This window comes from Gopherus flavomarginatus, chromosome 7 (genome assembly GCF_025201925.1).
Source record: "Gopherus flavomarginatus isolate rGopFla2 chromosome 7, rGopFla2.mat.asm, whole genome shotgun sequence".
Lineage (NCBI taxonomy): Eukaryota > Metazoa > Chordata > Testudines > Testudinidae > Gopherus > Gopherus flavomarginatus.
The window spans coordinates 70,840,392-70,867,741 of NC_066623.1; the positions used below are offsets into that span (position 1 = coordinate 70,840,392).

At 43.6% G+C, this 27,350-nt stretch overlaps 1 protein-coding gene across 2 annotated transcripts in view; it reads left to right on the forward strand.

Annotated features, from left to right (window-relative positions):
* LOC127054941 (complement factor H-like) overlaps positions 1 to 27,350 on the forward strand; it is a 104,439-nt gene that overhangs the window by 64,327 nt on the left and 12,762 nt on the right. For both annotated transcript variants that reach the window (XM_050961363.1, XM_050961364.1), the window contains 5 exons: positions 7,656 to 7,829; positions 10,703 to 10,912; positions 12,941 to 13,117; positions 18,616 to 18,792; positions 23,663 to 23,839. In XM_050961363.1, the coding sequence (XP_050817320.1) occupies positions 7,656 to 7,829; positions 10,703 to 10,912; positions 12,941 to 13,117; positions 18,616 to 18,792; positions 23,663 to 23,839 (915 nt within the window). The remainder of the gene's footprint in view (positions 1 to 7,655; positions 7,830 to 10,702; positions 10,913 to 12,940; positions 13,118 to 18,615; positions 18,793 to 23,662; positions 23,840 to 27,350) is intronic.

Sequence of the window (27,350 nt, forward strand, 5' to 3'; positions counted from 1 at the left end):
CACATTAAATTCATACCCCCCTGAATGGGTGATGAAAGCTGACCTTCCTTTGGCAGGTTCATCTAGCGGTACTTGCCAGTACCCATTGGTTAAGTCTATGGTAGAGATGAACTGGGCACGTCCCAATTTTTCCAATAGCTCATCGGTGTGTGGCATTAGATAGTTGTCAGGACTAGTTACAGCATTAGGCTTACGTTAGTCCATGCAAAAGCGTATTTCCCCATCTGGCTTGGGTGCTAGAACCACTGGAGATGCCCATGCACTGGTAGAGGGGCGGATTATACCCATCTGTAGCATGTTTTGGATCTCCCATTCTATAGCAGCTTGGGCATGAGGAGACACCTGGTAGGGTGGAGTTCTAATTGGGTGAGCATTACCTGTGTCAATAGAGTGGTATGCCCGTTCAGTCCATCCTGGGGTGGCTGAGAACAATGGGGTGAAACTAGTGCACAGCTTCTTGATCTGTTGCCGCTGCAGACATTCCAAGGTTGTGGAGAGGGTCACCTCTTCCACGCCACCATCACTTTTTCCTTTGTAGTAGACACCTTCAGGCCACTCAGCGTCATCTTCTCCCTGGGCTGTAAACTGACAAACCTTTAAGTCTCTGGAATAAAAGGGCTTGAGAGAATTAACATGGTACACTTTAGGCTTTAGGCTGGAGGTGGGGAATGCTATGAGATAGTTGACAGCTCCCAGGCTCTCTTGGACCATGAATGGCCCTTCCCATGACGCTTCCATCTTATGGGCCTGTTGCGCCTTTAAGACCATAACCTGGTCTCTTACTTTGAAGGAACGCTCTCTGGTATGTTTATCATACCAGACCTTTTGCTCTTCCTGAGCATTCTTTAGGTTTTCTTTAGCAAGGGCTAAAGAGTGTCGGAGGGTGCTTTGTAGGTTGCTTATAAAGTCTAGAATGTTAGTTCCTGGAGAAGGCGTAAAGCCCTCCCATTGCTGCTTCACCAACTATAATGGCCCCTTAACCTCGTGGCCATACACAAGTTTGAATGGTGAAAACCCTAAACTGGGATGTGGTACAGCCCTGTAGGCAAAAAGCAACTGCTGCAAAACTAGGTCCCAATCATTTGAATGTTCATTTATGAATTTATGTATCCTGGCCCCCAAAGTTCCATTAAACCTCTCCACCAGGCCATTGGTTTGATGGTGGTAAGGGGTGGCAACCAAGTGATTCACCCCATGAGCTTCCCACAGATCTTTCATGGTCCCTGCCAGGAAATTAGTTCCTGAATCTGTAAGGATGTCGGAGGGCCAACCTACCCTGGCAAAAATGTCTGTTAAGGCCTGGCACACAGTTTTAGCCCTGGTGTTGCTTAGAGCTACTGCTTCCAGCCATCGGGTAGCAAAGTCCATGAAAGTCAGTCCAGCTTTCCTCTGGGGGTCTTTTTTGGGAAAAGACCCAGAATATCCACAGCTACTCGCTGAAATGGGACCTCAGTTATGGGGAGTGGCTGGAGAAGGGCTTTGACCTAGTCTTGAGGCTTTCCCATTCGTTGGCACACCTCACAAGACCGGACATAATTAGCAATGTCCTTGCCCATCCCCTCCCAGTGGAAGGACTTCCCCAACCTGTCTTTCGTTCTGTTCGCCCCAGAATGGCCACTGGGATGATCATGGGCTAAGCTCAAGAGCTTTCCCCGGTACTTAGTTGGAACTATCAACTGTTTTTAAGGATGCCAGTCTTCCTGGTGTCCACCAGAAAGAGTCTCCTTGTATAAAAGTCCTTGTTCTACAACAAACCAGGATCGGTCAGAAGAACTGAGAGGCAGTGGCGTGCTCCGTGCCGCCACCCAAGCTTTCTGAAGGCTGTCATCTGCTTCCTGCTCAGTCTGGAACTGTTCCCTTGAGGCTGGAGACACCAGTTCCTCCTTAGACTGTGGACTTGGGCTTGGTCCTTCTGGAAACGATATAGGTGATGGGGTTGTTTTTGTTGACTGTGAACCGCCTTCCACTGGTGCACTATGCGATATTTCAGGCTCTGGCTGAGCCTCTTGGGTAGGGTGGTCTACTGCTTCTGCCAGTTCAGGCCCGCTGGTGCCCTCTGGCGTTGGAGTGGTAGATGGGTTTGCAAGCGCTGGCGTCAGTGCTGGCAATGGTTCTGGTGTTTGGTTGCTCTTCCAGTTCCAATTCTGGGACTGGATGCACTATGGCTGTTGCAGTCGTTGGCAGGGGATCCAGGTCCACCACCTCTGTCTGGGTCTCTGGTAACACAGAGGGGGGCCTTGTGGATGGCTCAGGAACAGGGATGGGTCTGGAAGCTTGCCTGGCTTGGCTGCGTGTAACCATTCCCACCCTCTTGGCCAGCTTCACCTGGTTGGCGAAGTCTTCCCCCTGTAGCATGGGGATGGGATAATTGTCATAGTCTGCAAAAGTCCACATTCCTGACCAGCCTTTGTATGGGACAGACAGTTCAGCTGTAGGCAAGTTTACAGATTTTGACATTAATGGGTAAATTGTCACTTGGGCCTCTGAGTTGATGAATTTGGGGTCCACTAAGGATTGGTGGATAGCTGACACTTGTGCCCCTGTATCTCTCCATACAATAACCTTCTTTCCGCCCACTCTCAAGGTTTTCCTTCGCTCCGAGGGTATTTGAGAGGCATCTGGGCCTGGGGATCTTTGGTGTGATGGTGGTGAAATGAACTGCACTCGGTTGGGGTTCTTGCGACAGTTGGCCTTTATATGTCCCAGTTCATTACATTTAAAGCATCCTCCAGCTGACTGGTCACTGGGCCAAGGTGGGTTGCTGGAGACTGGTGAGGTGGGACAATATGGTGTTTGGGGCTTTCCTTGGATTGTAGGTGGGGTCTTGGGTTGCCCTCGGTGATAGGGTTTATTTTCTGTTTGCCCTCTGTGATATCTGCTCCCCTTGCTAGTAGCTTTTTTCTTTTCTGTCACTTCCACCCATCTGGCTCCAATTTCCCCAGCCTCGGTTACAGTTTTGGGCTTCCCATCTAGGAAGTACCTTTCTGTTTCCTCAGGAACACCCTTTAAGAACTGCTTTATTTGCATTAGGAAGGACAGCTGTGCCAGAGAGTTAGCATTTGCTCCTGATATCCAGGCATCCCAATTCTTTCCAATGTGGTAAACGTGTTGGGTAAATGACACATCTGGTTTCCACCTTAGGGCTCTGAACCGCTGACGGGCATGCTTAGGTTTTAGCCCCATTCTGATTCTGTCCTTGGTTTGAAAAAGTTTATAGTTGTTCATGTTTTCCCTAGGCATTTCAGCCGCCACCTCTGCTAAGGATCCACTAAGCTGTGGCCTTAGCTCTATCATGTACTGGTCTGTAGAGATCTTGTACCCAAGGCAGGTCCTTTCAAAATTTTCTAAGAAGACCTCAGTATCATCACCTGCCTTGTAGGTGGGGAATTTCCTGGGATGGGGAACAGTACCTGGAGAAGGGTTGTTAGGGTTAGCTGTTCCATCCTGCTTAGCCTTTTCTAATTCCAGGGCCTGCTGGTGGGCCTCCCTCTGGAGCTCCAAAGCCCTTCGGTGGTCAGCCTCTTTCATCTCCATCTTTCTCCTGTGGTCAGCCTCTTTGGCTTTTTCTTCTGCGTCCAGCCTAGCCATTTCCTGTTTAACTGCCTTTTTGGCACTCATTTTTCGGCTTTCTTGTGCTGGCCACACTACCTCTGCGGCCTACTGACTGGGATGTTTCAACTCAGTCTGCTTGGTTAACAGAGATTTTCTAACTAGCTATATCCGAGAGGTAGAAAGAAAAAAAAAACAATTCAGCTTGTAAATGCCTTTTGCTGGCTGTCTGCTGGCTCACAGCTTGAAGCCTCCTCTTAACAAATACCCTTGTTAAAAACTTAACACCTCTGCCCTCAGGCTGCTTTCCAAGCAGCTAGAAAGGAGAGGAAAAAAAATCCTACTGGCTTTTGGTTCCTAGAAATCCCAACGCTGCTCACCATGTCAAGGTTTTTTCCCTCACTTTGAACTTTAGCGTCCAAAAAGTGGGGACTTGCATGATCACTTTTAAGCTTAATTACCAGCTTAAATTTGGTACACTGCCTCCAGCCAGAAGTCTGTGTCTTTCACACTTCTGTTCCCCCAAAACCTTCCCTGAGGAACCCAAGACCCAAACCCCTTGGGTCTTAAAACACGGAGAAATTAACCATCCCCTTTTCCGCGCCTCCCCCCAGACTCTCCCCTCCCTGGGTTGCCCTGAGAGGCTACACAGATCCAAACTCCTTGGATCTTAAAACAAAGAGGAATTAAATCTCCCTTCCTTTCCCCCCACTAATCCCTGGTGAGTTTAGACTCAATCCCTGGGATTCTGAAACAAGGAAAAATCAATCAGGTTCTTAAAAAGAAAGCTTTTAATTAAAAGAAGAAAAGGTAAAATTTATCTCTGTAAAATCAGGGTGGAAAATGCTTTACAGGGTATTCAGATTCATATAGACTAGAGGGACTCCCCCCACCCCCAGCCTGAGATTCAAAATTACAGCAAACAGAGGTAAAAATTCTTCCAGAAAAAAGACACATTTACCAGTTGAGAAAACAAACATAAGACTAATCCGCGTTTCCTGGCTATTACTTACTATTTTGAAACATGAGAGACTGATTCGGAAAGATTTGGAGAAGTCTGGGTATATGTCTTGTCCCTCTCAGTCCCGAGAGCGAACAACGAACAAAGCAAACAGCACAAACAAAGACTTCTCTCCACCAAGATTTGAAAGGATCTTGTCTCCCTATTGGTCCTCTGGTCAGGTATCAGCCAGTTTTACTGAGCTTCTTAACCCTTTACAGGTAAAAGAGATATTAACCCTTAACCATCTGTTTATGACAGACTAACTCTTGAGTACTTGACTTTTGCAACCTGAATATTCCTTTTACGCTTTGCTTTTGTGTGTGTGTGTGTGTGTATATTTCTGATGGATCTCAGTTTTCAATTAAATTCTGATAGAGTAGAAATCATTTTTCCCCAGAGGCCACACTACAGAGTAAACTATGTGAATCCTTACACACGCCTCCCTCCTTAAGAAGTGGCGCCTCTGGCACTGACCCTCTCCCACCCACCTATGTCTTGTTTCCTCCTCTCTCTCTTAACTGGCATGCATGCGGATCCCTGCATAGCTCAGCTCTGTGCCCCAATAGACAATGTGCATCTCATATATGACTGCCACACAGCATACTCTTGCACCTCCCCCAGTTTCCTCAGTGGAATAGCACTGATTTCATCATTCAGGAAATAGGCTGGATTAGAGCCTTGAGCAGTTTATAGCATCTGAGGGTATGTCTACACTATGAGATTATTCCGCTTTTACAGAAACCGGTATTTGGAAACAGATTGTATAAAGTTGAGTGCATGCAGCCATACTAAGCACATTATTCGGTGGTGTGCGTCCATGTACCGAGACTAGCATCAATTTCCGGAGCGTTGCACTGTGGGTAGCTATCCCATAGCTATCCCATCGTTCCCGCAGTCTCCTCCGCCCATTGGAATTCTGGGTTGAGATCCCAATGCATGATGGGGCAAAAACAGTGTCACAGGTGATTCTGGGTAAATGTCATCAGTCAATCCTCCCTCCGTGAAAGCAATGGCAGACAATCATTTCACACCTTTTTCCTTGGATTGCCCTGGCAGACGCCATAGCATGGCAACCATGGAGCCCGTTTAGCCTTTTTTCACTGTCACTGTATGTCTGCTGGATGCTTCTGACAGACATGGTACTGCAGTGCTACACAGCAGCATTCACTTGCCTTTGCAAGTTAGTAGAGATGGTTACCAGTCATATTGTACTGTCTGCTGCTTTGGAAATTGGCAGTGATGGTTACCTGTCCTGTTGTACCATCTGCTGCTGTCATGGGTGCCCCTGGCTGGCCTTGGTGGGGCAGGGACAAAAATGGGAATAACTCCTCGGGTCATTCCCTTCTTTAAGTTTTGTCTAAAGGTAGAGTCAGTCCTGCCTAGAATATCAGGCAAACTTACTAAAGAACCAGAGAGGCAAACGGCCGTTCCGGGTCAGAGCCTCAGACATTCCACTGAAATGATAAGCTGCATGCCATTCTAGGGGGTGCCCCTGCAACAATGCCACCCATTACTTCCCTCCTCCCACACCCCTCCTAGGCTACTGTAGCGGTTATCCGCTCCATTTGTCTGATTAAGTAAAAAAGAATGCATGAATAGGAAACACTGACTTTACTGAGATAAAATGAGGGGGAGGCAGCCTCCAGCTGCTATGATATTCCAGGTAGGACTGAATCTCCATTAGACATTAAAGGGACGGTGGGGAGAGGAGCGCAGCCTCCAGCTGCTATGATATTCCAGGCAGGACTTAATCTCCAGGAGACAAAGCTTTAAAGAAGGGAATGACTGAGAGTCATTCCCATTTTTGCCCAGGCACCCCTGGCCGACCTCATCAAGGCCAGCCAGGAGCACTCACGGGATGATGACGATGGCTACCAGTCCTATTGCACCATCTGCCATCAGGAAGGGAAGGGGAGGGGATGCTGCTGTTTAGCGCTGCAGCACCATGTCTTCCAGCAGCATCCAGTAGACATACGGTGACACTGAAAAAAGGCAAGAATTTTTTCCCTTTTTTTTCTTTCACCAGGGGGGAAATGGGGCAGATTGACGACAGATATCCTGAACCACCCGCGACAATGTTTTTGACCCTTCAGGCATTGGGAGCTCAGCCAAGAATGCTAATGGTTTTTGGAGACTGCGGGAACTGTGGGATTGCTTGAATCCTCATTCCCCCCTCCCTCCCTCCGTAAGAGTCCATTTGATTCTTTGGCTTTCCGTTACACTTGTCGCACAGCACTATGTTGAGTCCCTGCTGTGGCCTCTGTCTATCATAGCCTTCGAGATTTTTTCAAATGCTTTGGCATTTCCTCTTTTTGAACGGAGTTCTGATAGAACAGATTCATCTCCCCATACAGAGATCCCGTAAGGTCCATGCTGGAGCTCTTTTTTGATTCTGAGATGGCATGGTCACCTGTGCTGATCGACGCTTCACGCTGGGCAAACAGGAAATGAAATTCAAAAGTTTGAGGGGCTTTTCCTGTCTACCTGGCCTGTGCATCCGAGTTCAGATTGCTGTCCAGAGTGGTCACAATGGTGCACTCAGGGATAGTGCCCGGAGGCGAATACCGTCGAATTGTGGCCACACTAACCCTAATCCGAAATAACAATACCGATTTCAGTGCTACTCCCCTCATCAGGGAGGGTTACAGATACCGGTATTAAGAGCCCTTTATATCGATATAAAGGGCTTCGTTGTGTGGACTGGTGCAAGGTTAATGCGGTTTAACACTGCTAAATTCGATATAAACTCATAGTGTAAACCAGGCCTGGGTTAACTAGAAAAATAACTTCAATTACAATAAAGGTTTCTTTACTATGTGATGGTGTGTTATGCTCTTGTTATGGAGCAGGAAGAAGAACTTCTCACAGTGAGAGACCATTACAAAATGTCTTATTTTAAGCCCATATTTATACTTCATTGTCTAAAATGCAGTTCTTTGAGTCAATGTAGTATGATTATGATGCTAACTAAATGCTGAGAATAGCTAATAAGGATCTATGGACTGCACATGTTTTTATCTATTAACTGTTCTGGTTTGTAATGAACTTTTACATTTACCATCGTTTGAATCAAGAGATCTAACTGAAATGTCTTTTGCTAAAGAAAGAAGATGCCCACCTCCACCTCAGCTCCCGGGTGCCATCAAGATCACAGAGACACGAAACTATGCGAGTGGTGAAAAAATAGCTTTTACATGCCTAGAGCATTTTGAACACCAAGGAGTGAAAGAAATAATGTGTGAAAATGGGAAGTGGCAATCACCACCGCACTGTGTTGGTCAGTATGGAAGTTTATTTATATTTCTTTAGGTGCATCAGTCAGTGGAAATGTACAAACAATATCAGTAACAGGACAACTGCCATGTCACTGTTAGCCCCTTACACATTGTGGTAGTTAGTGTTCATGTATTTTATTAAGAAGTCATTACCAATCATTCTGTGCACAAAAGCATTGAAAAATAAAATGAACAAAGTAATCAGACCTGTAATACTAGACTAATGGGTTAAAGGATTTGAATCGTATGCAGTATGTTGTTAATGGGTTAAAAATTAACTAGGGTCTGAAAAATGAGTATAGTAATGTCAAAAAGTACAATCTGATATCAGAACTTAATCATTTTTTATCCTACCACTAAGGGTGAAAGAAGGGACTATTAAAGCACAGATGGGACTCTCAATGTTTATTTAATAAAATTAAGTGCTGTGAAAAAACATATACAAATATTGGTATGTTTTTTGTGTGTGTATACTGATTCTCATATACATACGCACAATATTTATATAATTTAATGTTGCAATATCAAGCATTCAAAAATTAGGAAAAGCCATAATTAAGGCTGGCTGTGCAACCTTAATTTAACCCCCTTGTGTGTATTCATTATGTTAATTTTAATTTCATGATCACACACAATTTTTTTTTCCACAGGATCTCTGCCTTATCCTGTGCAAAGGATAGTTGCTCACCTAATGAGCAGCCAATATTTTGTTTCATCCTCATTACTCAGTATGCGGCCTAGTGTTTATTTACTGCATGCTACTCAAACCTTGCTAGAAGTACACAATTTTATATTTCCTCCTTGGTTTTTATGTGGTACTTATCACTATATCTGCTGAATGCTTTGCAAATATGAATTAATTTATTTTCACAACACCCCTCTGAATTGTTTTGTGTATATGTGAGTGTATGTATAGCAGGAATCATGAAGATATAACTAGTGACTAAATAATTAAGGCTGTGCATTATTTTTTTGCAATTTAAACTGGTTTAAAATTCCTCTCTTTCAAAATTTAATTATTTAATTTAATCACAAAGTTTAATACCGTGGTTCCTCAGGGGAAAATGTATTTAATTTTATTTTATTTTTTGGTGGGGGAAGAGGGGAAAATATTCACTAACTTTTAGAGAGGGAAATTTTATATAATTTATTCTTTCTTTCAAAATTGTCCATGAGATCCTAAACATCTTTTCAAGTCCCTGCAGCTAAAGGCTCACAGTCCCAACAAATTTCAAACCAGATGTACAATCTCAGAACATCAGGCATATGTTAGTTTTCAGAGTTGTTGTTTTGTTTTTTTTAAGTTAAACTTGAAAAGTTATTCTCTTATTCCTCACAAATTAAAGTAACTTTGCGGCCTGGAAGGAACTGAGCAGACAAAACAGCTAATGCCATTCTCCAGCACAGCCTTCCTGAGCTCACTAGCCTTCCTGCTTTCTTTCAAAAACTCTTCTTGAGATTTCTCTTTCTTTTGGAAATTTGAGTATTCTGAAGCCATGTGGACATCCCTACTCTTTCTTTTCATTCTGTTATTTCTTTTCTGTGTATCTTAGGGACAAATGGTGTTTCTCCTGGTAACCAGCAGAACTTTAAAATTATTTCTAAAAATATTTTAACTGTCCAAAAATATAACTCCATTCAAGCTGATGTAGAAAGCCTCACAGATAGCATTGCTGTACATTAGTCAAAACTAATACTTCTAATGCAAGCTGATATGTTTACATATCAGTTTATAATTCATTGTCTATTGCTTCTGTGTAACACATACTATCTCCTTTAGAACTAGAGTTGTAATAGATCCCATCCATTTTCTGTTAATGAATCAGATTCAGATTCTCGTCAGAATCCAACTGATTTTACTATATAATTCCGTTTTAGAGTGGCCCTTGCTGTCTGATAATGATCTCCTGATTAGATCCTTTAAAACAAAGAATTGTGAAGAATCAAAAATGGATCTAGCTTCTTCATAATATTATATTGACACCATTTTCCATTTCTGCTAACCCGTTCAGATTTATACTCCAGGATCAGATATGATCCTTAGCAGAACTCTCTGAGAAAAAATTGAATTTCCTCCTCCTCCATCCTGATTGATAATCAAACAGAATTTTGAATGGATTTAAGTGTCCCTCTCTTGTTAATCCCAATATAACTATCTAAATCTCATGTAATATGTTAACTCAGGAATACTTGGCAAACTCAACATAATTCACTGATACCAAACAAGTGCCCAGAGAATGACATGACTGAAATCTCTCATTCATCTTGGGTAACCTTAGGAGTAAAAGGTCTTTTGGCCCCCATTAGAACATACCTACCTGTTTCATCAGCGCTCAAAAGTAGTCTAGGGGTTTTGATCCTCCTCATGCTGAGGTTGCATCTGCACTATAATGTTTTATAGCTCTCTCCCAGGATAAGTGCATTTCCAGTAATTGAGCCTTTTCTGGTGTAGACTGGACTCTAGTATTTTTAGCATTAAATCATGAAACCTTTTACGTTACCATGCACTGTTGCAATTTCACTTGTTCTGGAAAATGAGTATAAAAACTTTAGTGTAGACAAAGCATTAAAGACTTCCTTTCATTTCTGAGCTCTTACAACAAGATGACATGACACCACGTGCACTGCACTGCTTGTAATGAATGTTTAATAGACTATAGGCATTTAATGGACCCTTGCAGTATGATCTAGAATCCACCTATTATTTGGTGCTTTAGGCAATGGTAAATCATGTTTAGGGTGGATGAATCTAGAATGTTCTCCAGCCTTAAAAAATCACCACAATTTATTTTCACTGCAGTTCACTGTTACTTTCTCTTTGAGTTTTAGACTATATATGCAATTGACATACTAATTTTATTTTTTTCCAAAACAGAAGAAAAATTATGTTTCCAGCCACCTTCCATAGCAAATGGTGAGATTCTCAGTCTAGAAAATCAGAACTTAAGACAGGAGCAATCAGCACCAGTGACTTATCGGAATGGTACCATGTTAATGTACAGTTGCAACTCTGGTTTCATGTTACGTGGACCACCTGAGATAATTTGTAAGGCTGGAAGATGGACGTCAGCTCCTACATGTGTTGGTAATTACATTGTGTAGAATTTTCAAAAGCAGTTCATTTAGTGGAGAGGACAATAAGTTTCAACTGGAGGCTAAATTACAGGAAAGAATGATTCTGTATGTAACCCTTCTGGCAAGTGGAGCCAGCAGCAACAAGGGCCGGGTTCAATATCTAGGGGTTCCTTTTCAACAATACAACACAAAACCGGCTCAAGCCTCCACCCAGTGACCTGGGACAATTACACCCCGCCCCCTGGGTGCCCCTAAGTGGCAATACTTCCCCTCTCACAAGCGCAGAGTCTGAATGTAGCAAAAACTTTTAATAGAAGGAGGGAAGTAACTCAGCATTAATTTGGGAAAACACCACAACCAGGATTCATAAGTACAAACCATGAGAAAAAGACACACCCCAAAGTAAGTTGGGCAGTGTCCATTTCCCTTCAGAGTCTTAAGTCCAGCAACCCAAAAAGACCCTTTAACGTTCCATCCCTTCTCTGTACCCCACTCTCAGTTGCTGTCCTTGGCTGGTGCAGCCCCAGAGTTCAGAGGTTCATCTGTAGAGTTCACCTCCCACCCTATGTGGAAGGCAAGGGGGGGGGGGGTAAAGAGGCACCTTACAAGCTGTATTGTTCAAGCTCTTGGTCATCACCCAAACAGTTGTTTGCCACACCTCTGCAGGGCTCTGCTCTGGCCCTCTCCACAAGATTCTCTGCTGGCCACTTGCCACACCTCACCACCAGTTGCCCCCACACACATCTTTCAGTGATTTCAACTATTAGTGGGGAAACCTCACTGCTATTGCATAGAGGTCAGTCTCTTGCAATAGAGACACTATCCCAAAGTAGGTCTAATACTGATTTCAGCTCTGCATCATATAACAAAACTCTCAATTGAGTCTAAATTAGTTCTTTTATTATAACCATGAAGAGAAAAAGGATCAAATGATGTCTAGGAACCTTAAACAAGACCAACATCACCAGGTACAAGTGTCTGTCCCCTTTCTTAACTCATTGGGCTTTGGAACCCATGTCTCCTGTCTAGCGAGTGCCATTCAGTTGAGGGTGAGTCCCTCCATTGAGATATGCCAGGTATAGTTCTGCTGCCCTCGGTTTGCACAACAAGGATAACATCCCTTTATTACTACTTCCCCAATAAAAAGGAGACTAGGGATCCAACACCAGCCACAAGTGATTGTTTGGGCAAGCAATTCCATCATGCTGAGTACCTAGGCAGGGAGGGTGTGTCCATGCAAATGAGATCAACTTCTGAAGTCTTTTTCCACAGTTCATCACTAGATGTAAGGGGAGAGCTTATTGAGACTGCTTACATATATATTTGTTCAAATTGCTGTAAAAGCTTATTTTTCTTGCTGAGGGTCTTTAGAAAGCTTCTGATGTGTAACAGCTTCAGGATTTTTGGTTAAATGGTTGTTTTTTGTTTGTTTTGAGTAGTTTTAGTTCTTAAAATCTCCCAGTTAGGACTCAGGAGGTCTTCATTCAGTTCCTGGCTGAAATGCACAAACTCCCTTTATAGTCTTGGACAAGTCTTTTTATCTCTGTGTCTCAGCTTCCCATCTGTAAAATGAGGATAATAGTATTCTCTATTTGATAGTGGAGTTGTGAGGATAAATCCGTTAATAGCTGTGAGGCACTTACCTATTCTAGTGATAGGGCCCATATCAAGTTCCTACATGGACAGTGTATTTTCATCAAAGTTCTGTTGAAGGAAGCAGACACACCATTGTATGAGGTGTCCAGAAGAAGCGAAGCAGCTGCAATTATTGGTCTCAGACAGAGACACAAACTAAATTTCATTAGTAACTGAACTCCTAGTGTGTTTAGGGCTAGTGTTTATTTAATTTTCAAATGGATTTTTAACAGTGCTCATGTTGCAAGTTTCATCGCCCACCAACAATTTCCTGCATGTGTTTAGGTTTTGGCTGCAACCTTTAATTTAAAATTAGTTATCCGTATAAAGAGTTACAAAGGGCTTAAGTAAAAAAGGTGGTTTGTGCGGGGATTACACTCATTTTGATCTTGTGTCTTTTCAGAAATGCAATGTACAAGTGTTCCAAATATTATCAATGCTCAGACTGAAGGCAGAGTGAAGTATAGTTATAAGCCTGGTGAAACAGTACGTTATCAATGCCATCCTGGTTTTACCATCAGTGGACCATCAGAAGTTACATGTAAAGCAGGGAACTGGTCCACACAACCTGTATGTGAAGGTACAGTGAATAATTTGATCTAACTTTATAGAATCTAGTTACTCATTTTTTTAATTATTATTATTCTGGGCACTCAGAGACCACTTGGATGGGTCAGACAGATAGAATAGATTACAGAATGCTGATGCAGAAACAATAAGTAGCCAAATCATGCACTGATAATTTCAAATACAGAGAGGATTGGGAGGAATCAGTGTTTGCCAAAAGGAGGAGGAGGAAATGATAGAACAATGAATCTTTTTTGCAAGCTGCTAAGAATATAAATTTAAAATAAATTTAAAAATATAAAATCTGTGTTCACTCTCTTCCCTTTTAATTTGTTACAATTCACAGGATGTACATGTCCGTATACAGAGCTCAGTTCAGTAGTCATTTCTTTCCTTTAAATCATTAAAGTCTATGGGTATTTTGTCTGGAAATCAGAGCCTTCTTCATGTCCAACTCTGGGTCCTGTTACTCAAGCAGTCAGGGATTTAAAGGCATTGCTGATCGAGAAAGACAGGCGGCTTATTATAGCATCAAGAGCCATATTATCAGCCCTGACTGTGTCAATTCTGAAGAAGGTGGTAAGGGAGAAGATGACCACTGTTAACAGTGCCAGGTCGCATAGATCAGAGTTTTTAGATTTGTCTGATTCTGACAGTGCCTCTATAGCTCTGGCTCTGAAATCCAGACCAGTCTAATTTCAGCTTCAAGGACCAAGTGGGTGGATCTGAGTATTTCACCAGATCCTGTGCCATTCAGGTCTTCCACTCTGACTTTGACACCTGCTCCAATTTCAGGTCCATCTTTGGATCCAAAGAGGACTTTTACTTCAGTGACTGATGTACAATCATTCAGTTATAAACACTCTTCAGCTCTAAGTGAGAAACAAAGGGTATTGAGAAAGGCACTTCTCACCAATTCCAAGGTCTGGATCATCTTCATCTGAAAAAAGAAAGGCAGAAATTATTAGTTTCTCTCTGGATCCATCTCTACCCTCCTTCTCCTCCTCAGCCTTCTACATGGTATCCACAAACAGCTTTCTCGCCATTTATTTCTCTCCACCCTCCAGGTCCATTGTTGTCTCCATTACACTCCATCACACATCCAAAATCAATTCCATTATTTATATGAAGATAGAGGAAGAATAAAGAGAACTGTTTCTTCCCAGTTTGTGCCTCCTCCTGTGGATATGTTCTCAATACAAGTTGCTGTGGAAACTGGCAGCCCGAAGCTCCATGGCCTTATTGAGTGCTGATACAGTAGCTTTATAGCCATTCTCCATATGGATGGAGATACAATGATTTACCTATAAAGGATCTGGCTGCAGAGAATCCTTGCCTCTGGTTACAGTGGATCTGTCTGCATCTCAGACAGATACTCTGTCTGCTGCCTGATACTCTGTCTGAAGAAGATGAGGAGATCAGTCCTCTTTTTAAATAAAAACATGCTAACACAGACTACTCTTCTGATTTGTCACTAGATGAGAATGTCAGGGAAAATTCTACCTCTTCCCCTTCTCATGACAGCAGAGTTTCATGACCTGATGGATCACATGGTGTTCATGTTGAACTTATATTCTATAGCCATGGAAGAAACCTCCCTTCTAGTGTTTGGAGGAAGCTTTTGGTGCCACCTCCAAGAGTAGGATGTCACTACCAATTCTTAATGTTCTGTTGCAGCCTGCTAAAATTATTTGTTCCACTTCTGCCTCTTGCCATCTTATTTCTAAGAAGAAAGTGAAATTATATAAGATAATCAGGATGAGGTGTTTTCATATTTTCACACACATCCTGTGTCTAATTCACTGGTGGTGGCTGCTGGTAGCAGTTTGAGGACTAGACAAACATATTTCACTGCTGCTGACTGGGGGGGGAAATATTGATTCCTTGAGAAGAAAGGTGTGTTCTTCTTCCTTTCTTAGTCTTAGAGTGGAAAGCTATCAAGCAGTTATGGCCTGCTATCAGTTCCACCTATGGGAAAAGATAGTATTGTTTCTGCAGGATTTGCCAGATGACAAACAGAATTTGCCAAATGAAATCCTAATGGAGGGTCAAAATGTAGCAAAATACACACTCAGGGCCTTCTTTAATGCTTCAGACTCTTCTACCAGAGCATTGGCTTCTGAAATTACTCTGAGGACACGTGCTTGGGTTTGCTTTTTTACTCTGGCTCTCAATACTAGAATAAAGGTAGAGGAAGTCCCCTTCGAAAGAGATGGTCCTTTAAGTAAAAAGACTGACATGTTGCTGGGAAAACTGAAGGAGACAAGAATGACAGCCCGCTCTTTGTGTTTGTGTTTGATTTCTTCTATTACAATTATACTTTCTGCCCCTTCTTTCCATAATCAGAGACATTATTATCCACAAACTTCTTTGGCTTATTTCTTGTCAAATCAAAGATGCCGTCAATGACACCAGCGGGTTACATTTTTCCAGAGGTAACACAAGAAGAGGTTTTTCAAACTGAGGCCTAAATCAAAATAATCTGCCTCCTCCCTGTCATCTTCATTGAACACCAGGCTTCCGCTTTGATGTGATGATAAAAAGTAGAAAATGAAATTGCAATGACTCGTCCCTTCCTCTTATGGAGAGAGGCTAACCAATCATTTCAGTAAATGAAGGCTTAGTACATTAGATAAATGGGTCATAGAAATTAGAGAGAAGGGCTATGCTATTCGGTTAGAGAAACTAACCCCTTCAAGTGCCCCATCATCCCTTTCCAGAGAACCATTTCACAAGGTTCTGCTACTTCCAGAAGTGTAGAAATTACTGCTTATATGTACTGCCAATAAGATATCTGAACAGCAGAGGGACCAGAGGTTTTATTAAAGATACTTTCACATGCAGAAAAAAGAGTGGGATGTTTCATCCAATTTTAGATTTCAGAAATCTGAACAAGTAGATTTGGATGTTTTGGTTCCACATGTTAACTCTGGCTTCCATAATGTCTTCACTTTTAGCTATGGATTGGTTTGCGACCCTTGATTTAAAGGACAAATATTTTCATATTTCTATCTGACACAGTCATTGAAAGTATTTTCATTTCATGGTGGCGGGATGCCATTTCCCATACAAGGTGTTTGCATTTGGCCAATCCACAGCATTGAGTATTTATCAAATGTCTCTCTGTGGTAGCATCACATTTGAGAAAACAGGATATTTTTGTTTACATATTTGTATGATTGACTGTTGAAACGTGGGGCTACATCTGAATGTCAAAAAGTCAAATCTCTACCTAACTCACATAATTTTATTATTGTGCTCCTTAGTGCACATAGCAGCAGTGAAAAATCTTCTTACCAGAGAATAGATTTTTTTTTAAAATAGCGCAGTATGTTTTAAACATAAAATATGTCAAACTTAGAAAATAATTTTATTCCTGGGTCTTGCGGTCATGACTACTTGTATGACTCAATTTGTGCATCTCAAAATAAGGCCAATGCAGCATTGGATGTCTCAGGTCTACAAGCCAAATCTGAACAGTGTTCTAGCACTAGTCAGCCTGCCTTCTGGACTTGCGGTGGTGGTCAGTCAGAGCAGTTATCCTCTTAGGAGTCCAGTTCAATTCCTCCTTCACCATCAGTGAGAGAAAATTGAATCCTTGACTGAGTATTTTTTATTTTTGATATCTTAAGGCAGCATTCATTATTGTCATGTCACCAGCCAGAAGGGTGAGTGAATTAAATGCCTTGATGGCTGATTCCCCCTTTAAGTCTTTTCATAAAGATAAGGTGATTCTTAGACTTGATCCCAGGCTTTTGTCAAAATGACTTCTGAATTTCACATAAGTCAGACAATTAATTTCCTGACATTTTTCCCAGGCCACATACTCAGAAGGGGAAATATGTTTTACCCACTTTAGATTCACAAAGAGCGCTTGCATATTTAAGTAGAACAAAAAAGGTTTTGAAAATAATCTAGGTAGTTCGTGTTTTATGCTAAAAGTTTCATGCATCAAACCTTGTCTCTCTAGACTGTTTCTAGAAGGATTTAATAATGAATTGTTGAATGTTACACATTAACAAATTCTTGTACCTCGGATACTTTGATCTCATTCCACCAGAGCTGTGGCAGAGTCTTTTGCTTGCCTTAAGCAAGTCCTTTTCTTGCAACTGGCAATGTTTCAATGTGGACTTCTGTGCACACTTTTACTAATCATTATGTTCTCAATTTGGCTTCTAGGGCAGATACTAGATTTGGTAGAGCAGTGGTCTGTGATGTCCTCCAGTTTATTTTCCTCACTGCTTTTCAAACTACCCATAAGTGGAGATATGCAGAGCCACTGGAAGAAGAAATGAAGGTTACTTACTTGTAAAAGAGAGTTTTTTGAAGTGGCTTTTCATATTCACGCATCGCATCCACTTTCCCCTCTTTCTCAGGGTGCTTTTGGGCTGTATCTCTGGGTTGGCAGTGAAAAGAACTGAGGTGATAGTGTGCCCATGACCCATTATATTGTTTCATCCTCAGAATGTTCAGAGATGGAGAGGGAAGGTTTTAGAAGGAGTGTGCATAAGCAGATGCTGCTTGGAGAAGGTTCAACCATTAAGCGTAATTAGGCAGCACAATACCCCAAATGTGTGAATCTCAAAGAGCTTTAATTACAAGCAAATAACCTCCTTTAACGATGTTAGTTCTGGCAGGACCTAACTGAGAGTGCCAATTCAGGACAAATTGCTTAAAACAGGGCAGTAACAACCAGTCCTTTAACATCTAAAAGGTTCATTCATAAAAGGAAAAAGATGTAGATGAGAGCTAGAAATAGTTAAATGGAATCAATTACATACAGTAATGGCAAAGTTATTGGTTCAGGCTTGTAGCAGTGATGGAATAAACTACAGGTTCAAATCAAGTCTCTGGAATACATACACAGCTGGGATGAGTCATCAGTCCTTTGTGTAAAGCTTCCATTTGTAGCAAAGCCCCTCCAGAGGTAAGAAGCAGGATTGAAGACAAGATGGAGATGAGGCATCAGCCTTCTATAGTCTTTTCCAGATGTAAGAACACCTCTTTGTCCTTACTGTGGAAAATTACAGCAAAATTAAGTCTGGAGTCACATGGGCAAGTCCCTGCATACTTTCCTGAGTTACAAGGCGTATCTGCCCTCTCTCAATAAGTCAATTGTATAGCTTAATGGGCCATCAAGCAGGCTAGTCAGAGCTGACACCAATTTGTCTGGCGTGTCATCCAGAAGCATAGCATAAATTTGAAATGCAGGCAGTATAGAGCCAATATTCATAACTTCAACCACAAAAATTATACAGATAGCATAACCATAACCAGCAAACCATAATCTTGTCTTAGACACCCTGTTTGACCCCCCTAATACAAGATTTGGTGCTACTACAGGACTTTGGTTGCAACAATGATCTATATGGTCCCAGTTCATGTCAATAATGTCACACCTCCATTTATGTAAGTGCACTTTTTGATGGAACATAACATTTCATGAAAATTAGATACTACATTAATAGAGTTTCACTACTAGTATGTATATTTGTCTCTCTCCCTTTTCAGATGCAACATGTAGTACTCCACCTGAAGTTCCCAATGCTGATATTGTAAATGAAAAGGAGGGAAGGTATCTGCCTGGTGATAAAGTGCAATATAAATGTCGGGAAGGATTTGAAAATATGGAATCAAATTATGTAACTTGTGAAGGTAGAGCTTGGTCACAACTACCAATTTGCAAAGGTAGGTGTTTGTATTTTAATTAAAACAAGTAAGACCAGGTGTGCTTTCGTGAGCTGAGACATACAATCATAGGGCTGGAAAGGACCTTGAGAGATTGTCTAATCCATCCCCCTGCATTGAGGCAGGATTAAGCATACCTAGATAATCTCTGACAGGTAACCTGTTCTTAAAACATCCAATGATGGGGATTACACAGCCTCCATCTCAACAATCAGCATGAGAGCTGACAAAAAATACTACAGCCCTCCCAAAGAGTCATACTGCCTGTTTCAATATCTGCAACCCAACTCCATCTAATGGATGCAGTTAAAGCACAAGGCATTCAACACCGTGCCAAGTCAACCCCATCCGATCGGAATTGGAAGGATCGCATATTTCTCAGTGACATTACAGTTTAGAGTCAAGAATTACCAAGCTGTAGTAGCCAAATACGATTTTATTAATTATGGGAGACTCACTGCATTTCTGGAACATTTACCCGAGATGCAAAAGGAGCACTTTCAGGCCATTGTCAGAGAGAGTCAGTTAATAGCCAGAATGGTGCTACAGATGGCAATGGACATAGCCGATATAGTAACTTGCTTGGTCTCCATGACAGTGGTAATGATGCAGGCTTCTTAGCTACAATTTTCTGAGTTGCCCGAAGAAGATCTCCAGTTTGAAGGGCCCAAGCTCTTCACAGAGAAGACAGATTCTTCTCTCCACACCTTGAAGGATTCCAGGCCATATTACACTCCCTGGAAATCTACACTGCAGAACAGAAGATGTAGCTCTCAGCCACAGCACAGGTCACAACCTCCTCAAAACCAACCTTCTCAGCACAGTTACAAGCTGCAGCATAAGAGGACCAGAGCTTAGAAACGGAATCAGTCAGCCCCTCAATATGCAACCTCTCACTCCGCCTCTTCTAAGTACTTTTGATGGGTTAGTCAAGGGCCTGAACAATTACACCTTGCAACGTCAGCAGCCATCTACACATCTATTACACCCCTTCACCTGACCCTCTTTCACAGCTGTTGGGAGAATATAACCTCTGACAGATGGGTCCTGGAGATTATTTTGAAGAGTTACACGAATCAATTCACATCCCTCCCGCATTCTTCCTTCTCAATCCTCCTTTAGGGACCCATCAGGAAGTAGATAATTTGTTATGCCTAGAGCCCATAGAACCAGTCCTGCCACAACTCAGGGGCAAGGGGTTTTACTCCCATTATTTCCTGATCCCCAAGGTGAAGGGAGTTGGAGGCCTATTCTAGATCTAAGGGCATTAAACAAATATGGGAAGGCATAGAAGTTCAAGGTGGTCATGTTAACAGCCATTATTCCAGCTCTATAGCAAAGAGATTGATTTCTGGCCCTTGACCTACACAATGCCTACTTCCATATCTCGATATAACCATTGTACAGGAGATTCCTATGGTTTACCTTTGGGCAGGACCTTTATCAGTACAGACAGCTCCACTCTGAGTATTCTTCAACGTTCTCTCCATCATTGCGGCACACAAATTCCAGTCGCTGTACTGGGGTTAATCAGCGCCAACCTTGATGCAGTACAAGTGAGAGAGTTCCTCCTACTATACAGACTTACCTCCCTTACAAGTCTCATAGAGATAGTTCAGACCAGCTGCAAACATCAGCCAGGAACTGCCTGAAGCTGCTAGGTCATATGGCAGCATGCACCTTTGTCATTCCAAAAGCCCAGATGTTCATGAAGTGTCTTTAGATGCAGCTCACATCTGTCTATTCCCCTAGGGACAAACTAACCCAACTGCTGTCACTGCCCTTCACAGTAAAACACTCTCTGGATTGGTGGAAAGACCCATCCAATATCTGAGCAGGCATTCCATTTGTGCAGCTACTACTGACACTGAGTCTAACAATGGATGCCTTTCATCTTTCATGGATGTCTCCCTAAGAGGCTGGGGAGCTAACCTGTACAACCACAAGGTTCAGTGCACAAGTGGCCTTTCACAGAAGTGATCCTGCATATCAATGTTTGGAACTAAGAGCTGTCAGGAATGCCTGTGCAATTAGTTCATGAGTGTTCACTCAGGTTCTGCAGAATGCAAAATAGGAGGCAGTTACTCACCTTGTGCAGTAATGATGGTTTTTAAGATGTGTGGCCCTACTGGTGCTCCCTTCCCTCTACTTCAGAGTTCTCCATAAGAGGTCTACATTAGAGAAGGAACTGAGGGGGGTTCACCTGCGCAGTGCTAGATAGCCTCAAGGCAGACCATGAGGGAGGGAGAGTGCATGTGCTGGCTCAATGGACACTGGTACAAAAATCTCTGATTAGAGGCGTAAGTGCGCAGATACACCTACAGTGGAGCACTCACAGGGACACACATCTTGAATTACCATCATTACGGCACAAGGTGAGTAACTGTCTCCTGTTTTGCATTCTCCACGACCTGAGTGAGCACTCATGAATTAATGCTACATATACTTAGTGAGGATTTGTCTTGCAGTTCCTTATGCTGCACTGCCTGGAATCTTTGGACCTAATGGTCAGCCATAGGTCTTCATGCTGTCTGTTTCCTTCTGGAAGTGCTGGCCTCTCTCTGGAACTGTTGAGGAACATTTGAATACAAACAGTTGTTTGATATTTGGCTGACCCAACCAAAGTAGATTTATCACATCCCTACTGTCCAACTTAATCTTACTAAGAAGCATTACTAAGACTAGAACTGAGAGCAGACTTCACCAAATAGTGTAGATCCTATCTGGTGTCTGGACTCTCTGAGTATGCTTCTTGCACGCTATCGTTGCTGGAACTCATGCCATAGTGTATTACTAGTAATGTTGGGAGCCATTTTACTAGCTGAACCAAACCATTAGTAGCTGTAGTGAGCTGAATCAGATAAATGTTGCTCTTTGGAGTTTTATGCAGGAACCAGTTCCACCCTTTCACCAGGGCTCAAGCTGGGGGTTGGGGGGTTGGTGGTACTCTCTTAAACTCTACTCTCTTGGTATACCAAGGTGAGATGTTACTCTCAGGAGATTCTGCAAATGCTCAAAACGTGATTGCCTCACAGTGTGGTTTTCATACACATTTAGGCAGGGCTGGGTTAAGGCACAGGCACAAATAGGAACCAAGTGTCTGGCTCTTAGGGTCCTATGCTGACATCAAAATCTTAACCTTCATTAAAACATATTGGTTCTAGTCTGCATGTTTTTGAAAATATTCAACTGAGCATAACTGATTTTGTGAGTCTGCAGCAAGAGCCATTAGAGGTAGGGAAGAATCCTCTTTACCCTACAATTAGAGGTTGGAGTTTGAGGGGGGAGAAAGTGGTGGCTATCTCCCAAATGCCATCCATTCTCTGTCGACTGTAGAGTTCTGTGATGTTCTTTCAATTATTTTACCTGCTTTCTTCACAAGTGAAATAGTTGGGCATCTGAGTCAACCCCATTTAGATTCACAAGGTATTCACCCCAGTTAGAAATATTGTTCCAAGCTAAATGCAGAACAAGTCAGACATCTCGGCATCGGTTACACTAATTCAGTTATTTTTATAGTTTTCCTCATGATCTTTACTTTAGTTTTCCACATGAAACTCAGAGTGTGAAGCATATAAAATAACCCCTTCCCCCCCCCCCCCCAAAAAAGTGCTGTGTCTATGACACAACCCAATTTGAGCCCTGCTTCCCATCAATTGTTTTCTGCCAGCTGGCCAAGTAATACAGTGCATTTAACTAAATGGCAATATTCCCTCCATCCAATTGCTGGAATTGCTGTCTGTACCTCCTTCCCATTATTGCAACCCAGATTGAAACAGGAACTAAACAGCTAAAGGTTGCAGCTCCAAAAGAAAGACTCTTCCCACCTATGCAAATAGTTGTGCTGTACCCTTAGCTGCTTGTCCTTTCAAGGAAGGTGCAGCATATGCTTATAAACCTCTCCACAAAGTCTCATTGGCCCAGTTCTGCCCAGATTGGACTGCCTAGCTTTTGGAGAGTTGCCAATTTTGTGAAGCCCTAGCACTCAATGCAGCCACACCTCCAGGGCCTTCACTGGTTCTAATGCCAATATCTCTTGGGAAAGAAGGTGGTCTGTCAAGCAGGTAGGTCATTCTCTGATCCTTGTACTGAAAATATGTATAGAGTATCTCATTATAGTAACTAGCAGTGCCACTGACACAGAACAGTCAAAAGAGGAGGTTTTGATGCTCCAAGGGAGAAACCAGCTCCCTGCTGCTCTTTTTACAATGATTCTTTCTTTAAGCAGAGCTGACAGTGGCCACTGACATTGTAAAGTCTCCTCATGGATTTGAGAACCATTAGTTGGCCACATGTTGGGGCTGTGTTGTCAGGGGCCAGAATGAAAACTGGAAAGACACTCCTTTCCTCTGGTTAGTCACCTGAGAGCTACAGATTTGGAGTCCTGAAGGCCCTACCACCTTTGCATGGAAGGGAAACAGAAGAAGTTATTGCAGAAGCTTACATGGCTTTGCCCTTGTTATTTCTGGGGGAGAACTTGCCACAGTCTAATTGGCATAGTCACCTCAGCCCCAGAGCATAAACTCTGAGTGGGTTAGGGAGGAAGAGCACAATGTGAAGTGTAGAGAGCTTGTCAGAAAGTTTCCAACAGAATGAAGATTGACTTGTCAAGCATGAATTGTTTTCCAGAAACTTGATAATTTTGTTTGACTTGCATCTTAACACATCCACAAATCTTAACCCAAAACAATTCACTATTGGATAGCCTTTTTGTCACCCCCCTACAATTTAAAATTTCTGTTAAACAGGACTGGTTAATTCCTAGAGGATTTGAATAGAATTTGTACACAACTAATGCAATACGGTAAGTGCTAACCTGATGTCCTTCATGGGAATGTGTCAGTGATTGTGTTTTCATATTTCTTTTCAGATATGAGATGTGGACCTGCACCAGAGATTTCTCATGGTAGGAGTGTAGGTGGTAAGCAGCAAAGGTATTTCCCCGGTGATAGAGTGCGTTATCGATGTACACAAGGTCTGAGCCTTATTGGGTCTCCGACGGTAAGATGTAAACAAGGGAAGTGGTCCCAACCACCAGAATGCAAAGGTATTTTACTTTTCTATTTCTAAAATAGCCCACTAGTGATGATAATGTTAGAATAAAAAAACTTCACTCTCATTCAGAAGAGTTTGCTTCCCCATGTCTCTTCTTTTAATGTACAACTTTATGCTCACTTGAAAGCCAGAAAGCAAATCTATTTCTAGTCTGTGATGTTCTTGGCAATGGTCATGTGGAGCATTAATGAGAAAATTCTCACATTGGACCAGACCCTAAGCTCCTTATTCCAGTAAACCCTCAGTGGATTTCAATGGGAATTTGGCCTGAGTAATTTCTGAGTAAAGGTTGAGGGCCAAATTTTGCCACCACTGCTCATTTTGAGTAGTTAACATTGACTTCAGTGTACCTAGTGTAGCCCACACACCTCCCGGGTGTGGTGCTCTGTCCCCTCTAGTAGCAAGGAGGCGACTTAGGGATTAATGAATCTGCTACAGTGTTAGCTAAGGGCCATATGGCTTTTAGGTCATGCCGTAGAGGCTTGTGCATTTAGCTCAGAGGTCTCAGGTTCGATCCTGCCCTTTGATGACTGGGGTCTGTTGGCGTTTCACTAGTCTGATGTTAGGACTTCAGGATTTGACCCACAATGTAATGTGAATAAGGTTGCATGATGGTACCTTTTTAGGGCCACAGTATCACTACCGCTTCCGGATGAGCTGGACAGTACACAAGAGACAATTAGTGAAGTCATTGGAAGAAACTGTTTGACTTCAATAGGACCAGGATAACGCCGCATATTGTTAAGCTTCCAGAAAAAAGTGATGTCACTCTTGTCATAAACAGATAGCTAAGGGTTAATGTCTCTTTCACCTGAAGCACCTGACCAGAGGACCAATCAGGAAACCGGATTTTTTCAACTTTGGGTGGAGGGAAGGTTGTGTCTGAGTCTTTTGTCTGTCTGCCTGCTTTCTCTGAGCTTTGGAGAAGCAGTTTCTACTTTCTAGTCTTCTGTTTCTAAGTGTAAGGACAAAGAGATCAGATAGTAAGTTATATGGTTTCTTTTCTTTGGTATTTGCATGAATATAAGTGCTGGAGTGCTTTGATTTGTATTCTTTTTAAATAAGGCTGTTTATTTAATATTCTTTTAAGCAATTAACCCTGTGTTGTGTCACCTTAATACAGAGAGACCATTTGTATGTATTTTTCTTTCTTTTTTATATAAAGCTTTCTTTTAAGACCTGTTGAAGTTTTCTTTACTGGGAAATTTCAGGGAAATTGAGTCTGTACTCACCAGGGAATTGGTGGGAGGAAGAAAAAGACGGTTACTCACCTTTGTAACTGTTGTTCTTCGAGATGTGTTGCTCATATCCATTCCAGTTAGGTGTACGCGCCGCGCGTGCACATTCGTCGGAAAACTTTTACCCTAGCAACTCAGTGGGCCGGCAGGTCGCCCCCTAGAGTGGCGCCACCATGGCGCTCGATATATACCTCTGCCGGCCCACCCGCTCCTCAGTTCCTTCTTGCCGGCTACTCCGACAGTGGGGAAGGAGGGCGGGTGTGGAATGGATATGAGCAACACATCTCGAAGAACAACAGTTACAAAGGTGAGTAACCGTCTTTTCTTCTTCGAGTGATTGCTCATATCCATTCCAGTTAGGTGAATCCCAAGCCTTACGTAGGCGGTGGGGTCGGAGTGAAATGCGGCAGAATGAAAACTGCCGAGTCAGAGGCCACAGCCTCTCTTGACTGTTGAACCAGGGCATACTGCGAAGCAAAGGTATGGACCGAGGACCAATGGAGCTTCGCGACAGATCTCGTGGGTAGGTACACGAGCCAGCAAGGCGGCAGACGAAGCCTGAGCCCTGGTAGAATGCATGGTGATGTGGCTTGGTGAAATATGAGCCAAATCATAACAAGTGGGGATGTCCGCCATCACCCAAGATGAGATCCTCTGAGAGGAAAACAAGCAAGCCCTTCCTTTGGCCCGCTACCGCGACAGAGCCGGGGCACCTTAGGAGATGGGTCTGTCAGCACAATATAAATGCGAGCCCTCCACAGATGCCCAAGGAGTGCAATGGTTATGCCCATTGCGTTGAGCTGTGGGTAACATGAAAGGCCGAAACCCCTTAGGGAGGAGACGTAACAGCTACGAGGAAAGTTGTCGTGCAGGACAGGCATAGCAGAGGGCCAGTCGTGAACGGCTCGACTGAGGGAGACATAAGTCTGGTTAAAACGAGGCTGAGCTCCCAGGTCGGGGCTGGGCGGTGCACCCGAGGGTGCGAGCGCTCCAAGCCCTTGAGGGACCTCGAACCCATAGATCGTGAGAACAGGGAACGGCCACCTTAGCCTGCTGGGAGGTAGAGAGGCTGCTAAGTGTATCCTCAGCAATGATACCGTCAGGCCCTGCCGCTGAAGGCCAGAGGCAGGCCAAATAGAGGGGATCGAGACCTCAGCAGGAGCAAGATCGAGCGTATTGCAGCCGTAGAAGAAACACTTCCACCTGGCCCTGACCGTTGACCAGGTGGAAGGCTGCCCGTCACCCCGACTCAGGTACGCAGCAGCCACACCGTGAGGTAACCCAGCTGCAGGACCGAGCGACAAAGCCCGTTGTCGCCCTGAGTGATGAGGTCTGGGTGGGGTGGAAGGGTAATTAGGTCTGTTACTGACAGGCCGAGCAACATGGTAAATCAGTGCTGCCTGGACCACTCTGGAGTGATCATGACGATGCACGCTCTGCCCCTGCGGAGTTTGAGCAGGACCTAGCGGACCAGTGGGAACAGTGGGAAGGCATAATGCAATTGGCCTCTCCACGGCATCAGGAATGCGTCCAAGATCGATCCTGCGGAGAGACCTCGGAAGGAGCAGAACATCTGACATTTCCTGCTCTCGCAGTGAGCGAACAGGTCTGTGTGAGGAAACATCTCAACTTCCGGAAAGCCGAACGCCTCACATGGGGCAGAGTGATCGCTCGTAAGACCAGAAAGACTTGCTGAGGCAAAGCGTTAAGACGTTCCGAACGCCTGGGAGAAAGGACGTCGCCAGCTCCATCGAATGGGCCATGCAAAAGACCCGGAAATGGATGGCCTCCTGACAAAAAAGGGGGGGGGGGGCAATGTCCCTCCCCGGATACTCATGAAGCACATGGCCGTTGTGTTGGCCGTAAACACCGAGATACAACGGCCTCGCAGCTGCCGCCGGAACCCCTGGCACGCCAGGCGGACTACTCTCATTTTTGGGGCATTGATGTGGAATGCCAGCTCCCAAGAAGACCAAAGGCCTTAAGCCCGGGGGTGACCATGAGCACTCGAGCAGAGAGATGACGCGTCCGTCGTCCGGGCAGTGAGGGCTGGGGCGGATGAAACCGCATCCCTGCCCACATCAGGGAGGGAGGTAGCCACCACTCTAGGGAGTCTATGGTGTTCGAGGGAACGGTGACCACCATGACCATTGGCTCCCTGTCCGGGCGGTACGCCGAGGTGGGCCGGACTTGGCGAGGACGGAGGCGGAACGTGGCGTGTTTGGATACAAACTTGCGGGCAACCCTGGACCCAGGAGACTGAGA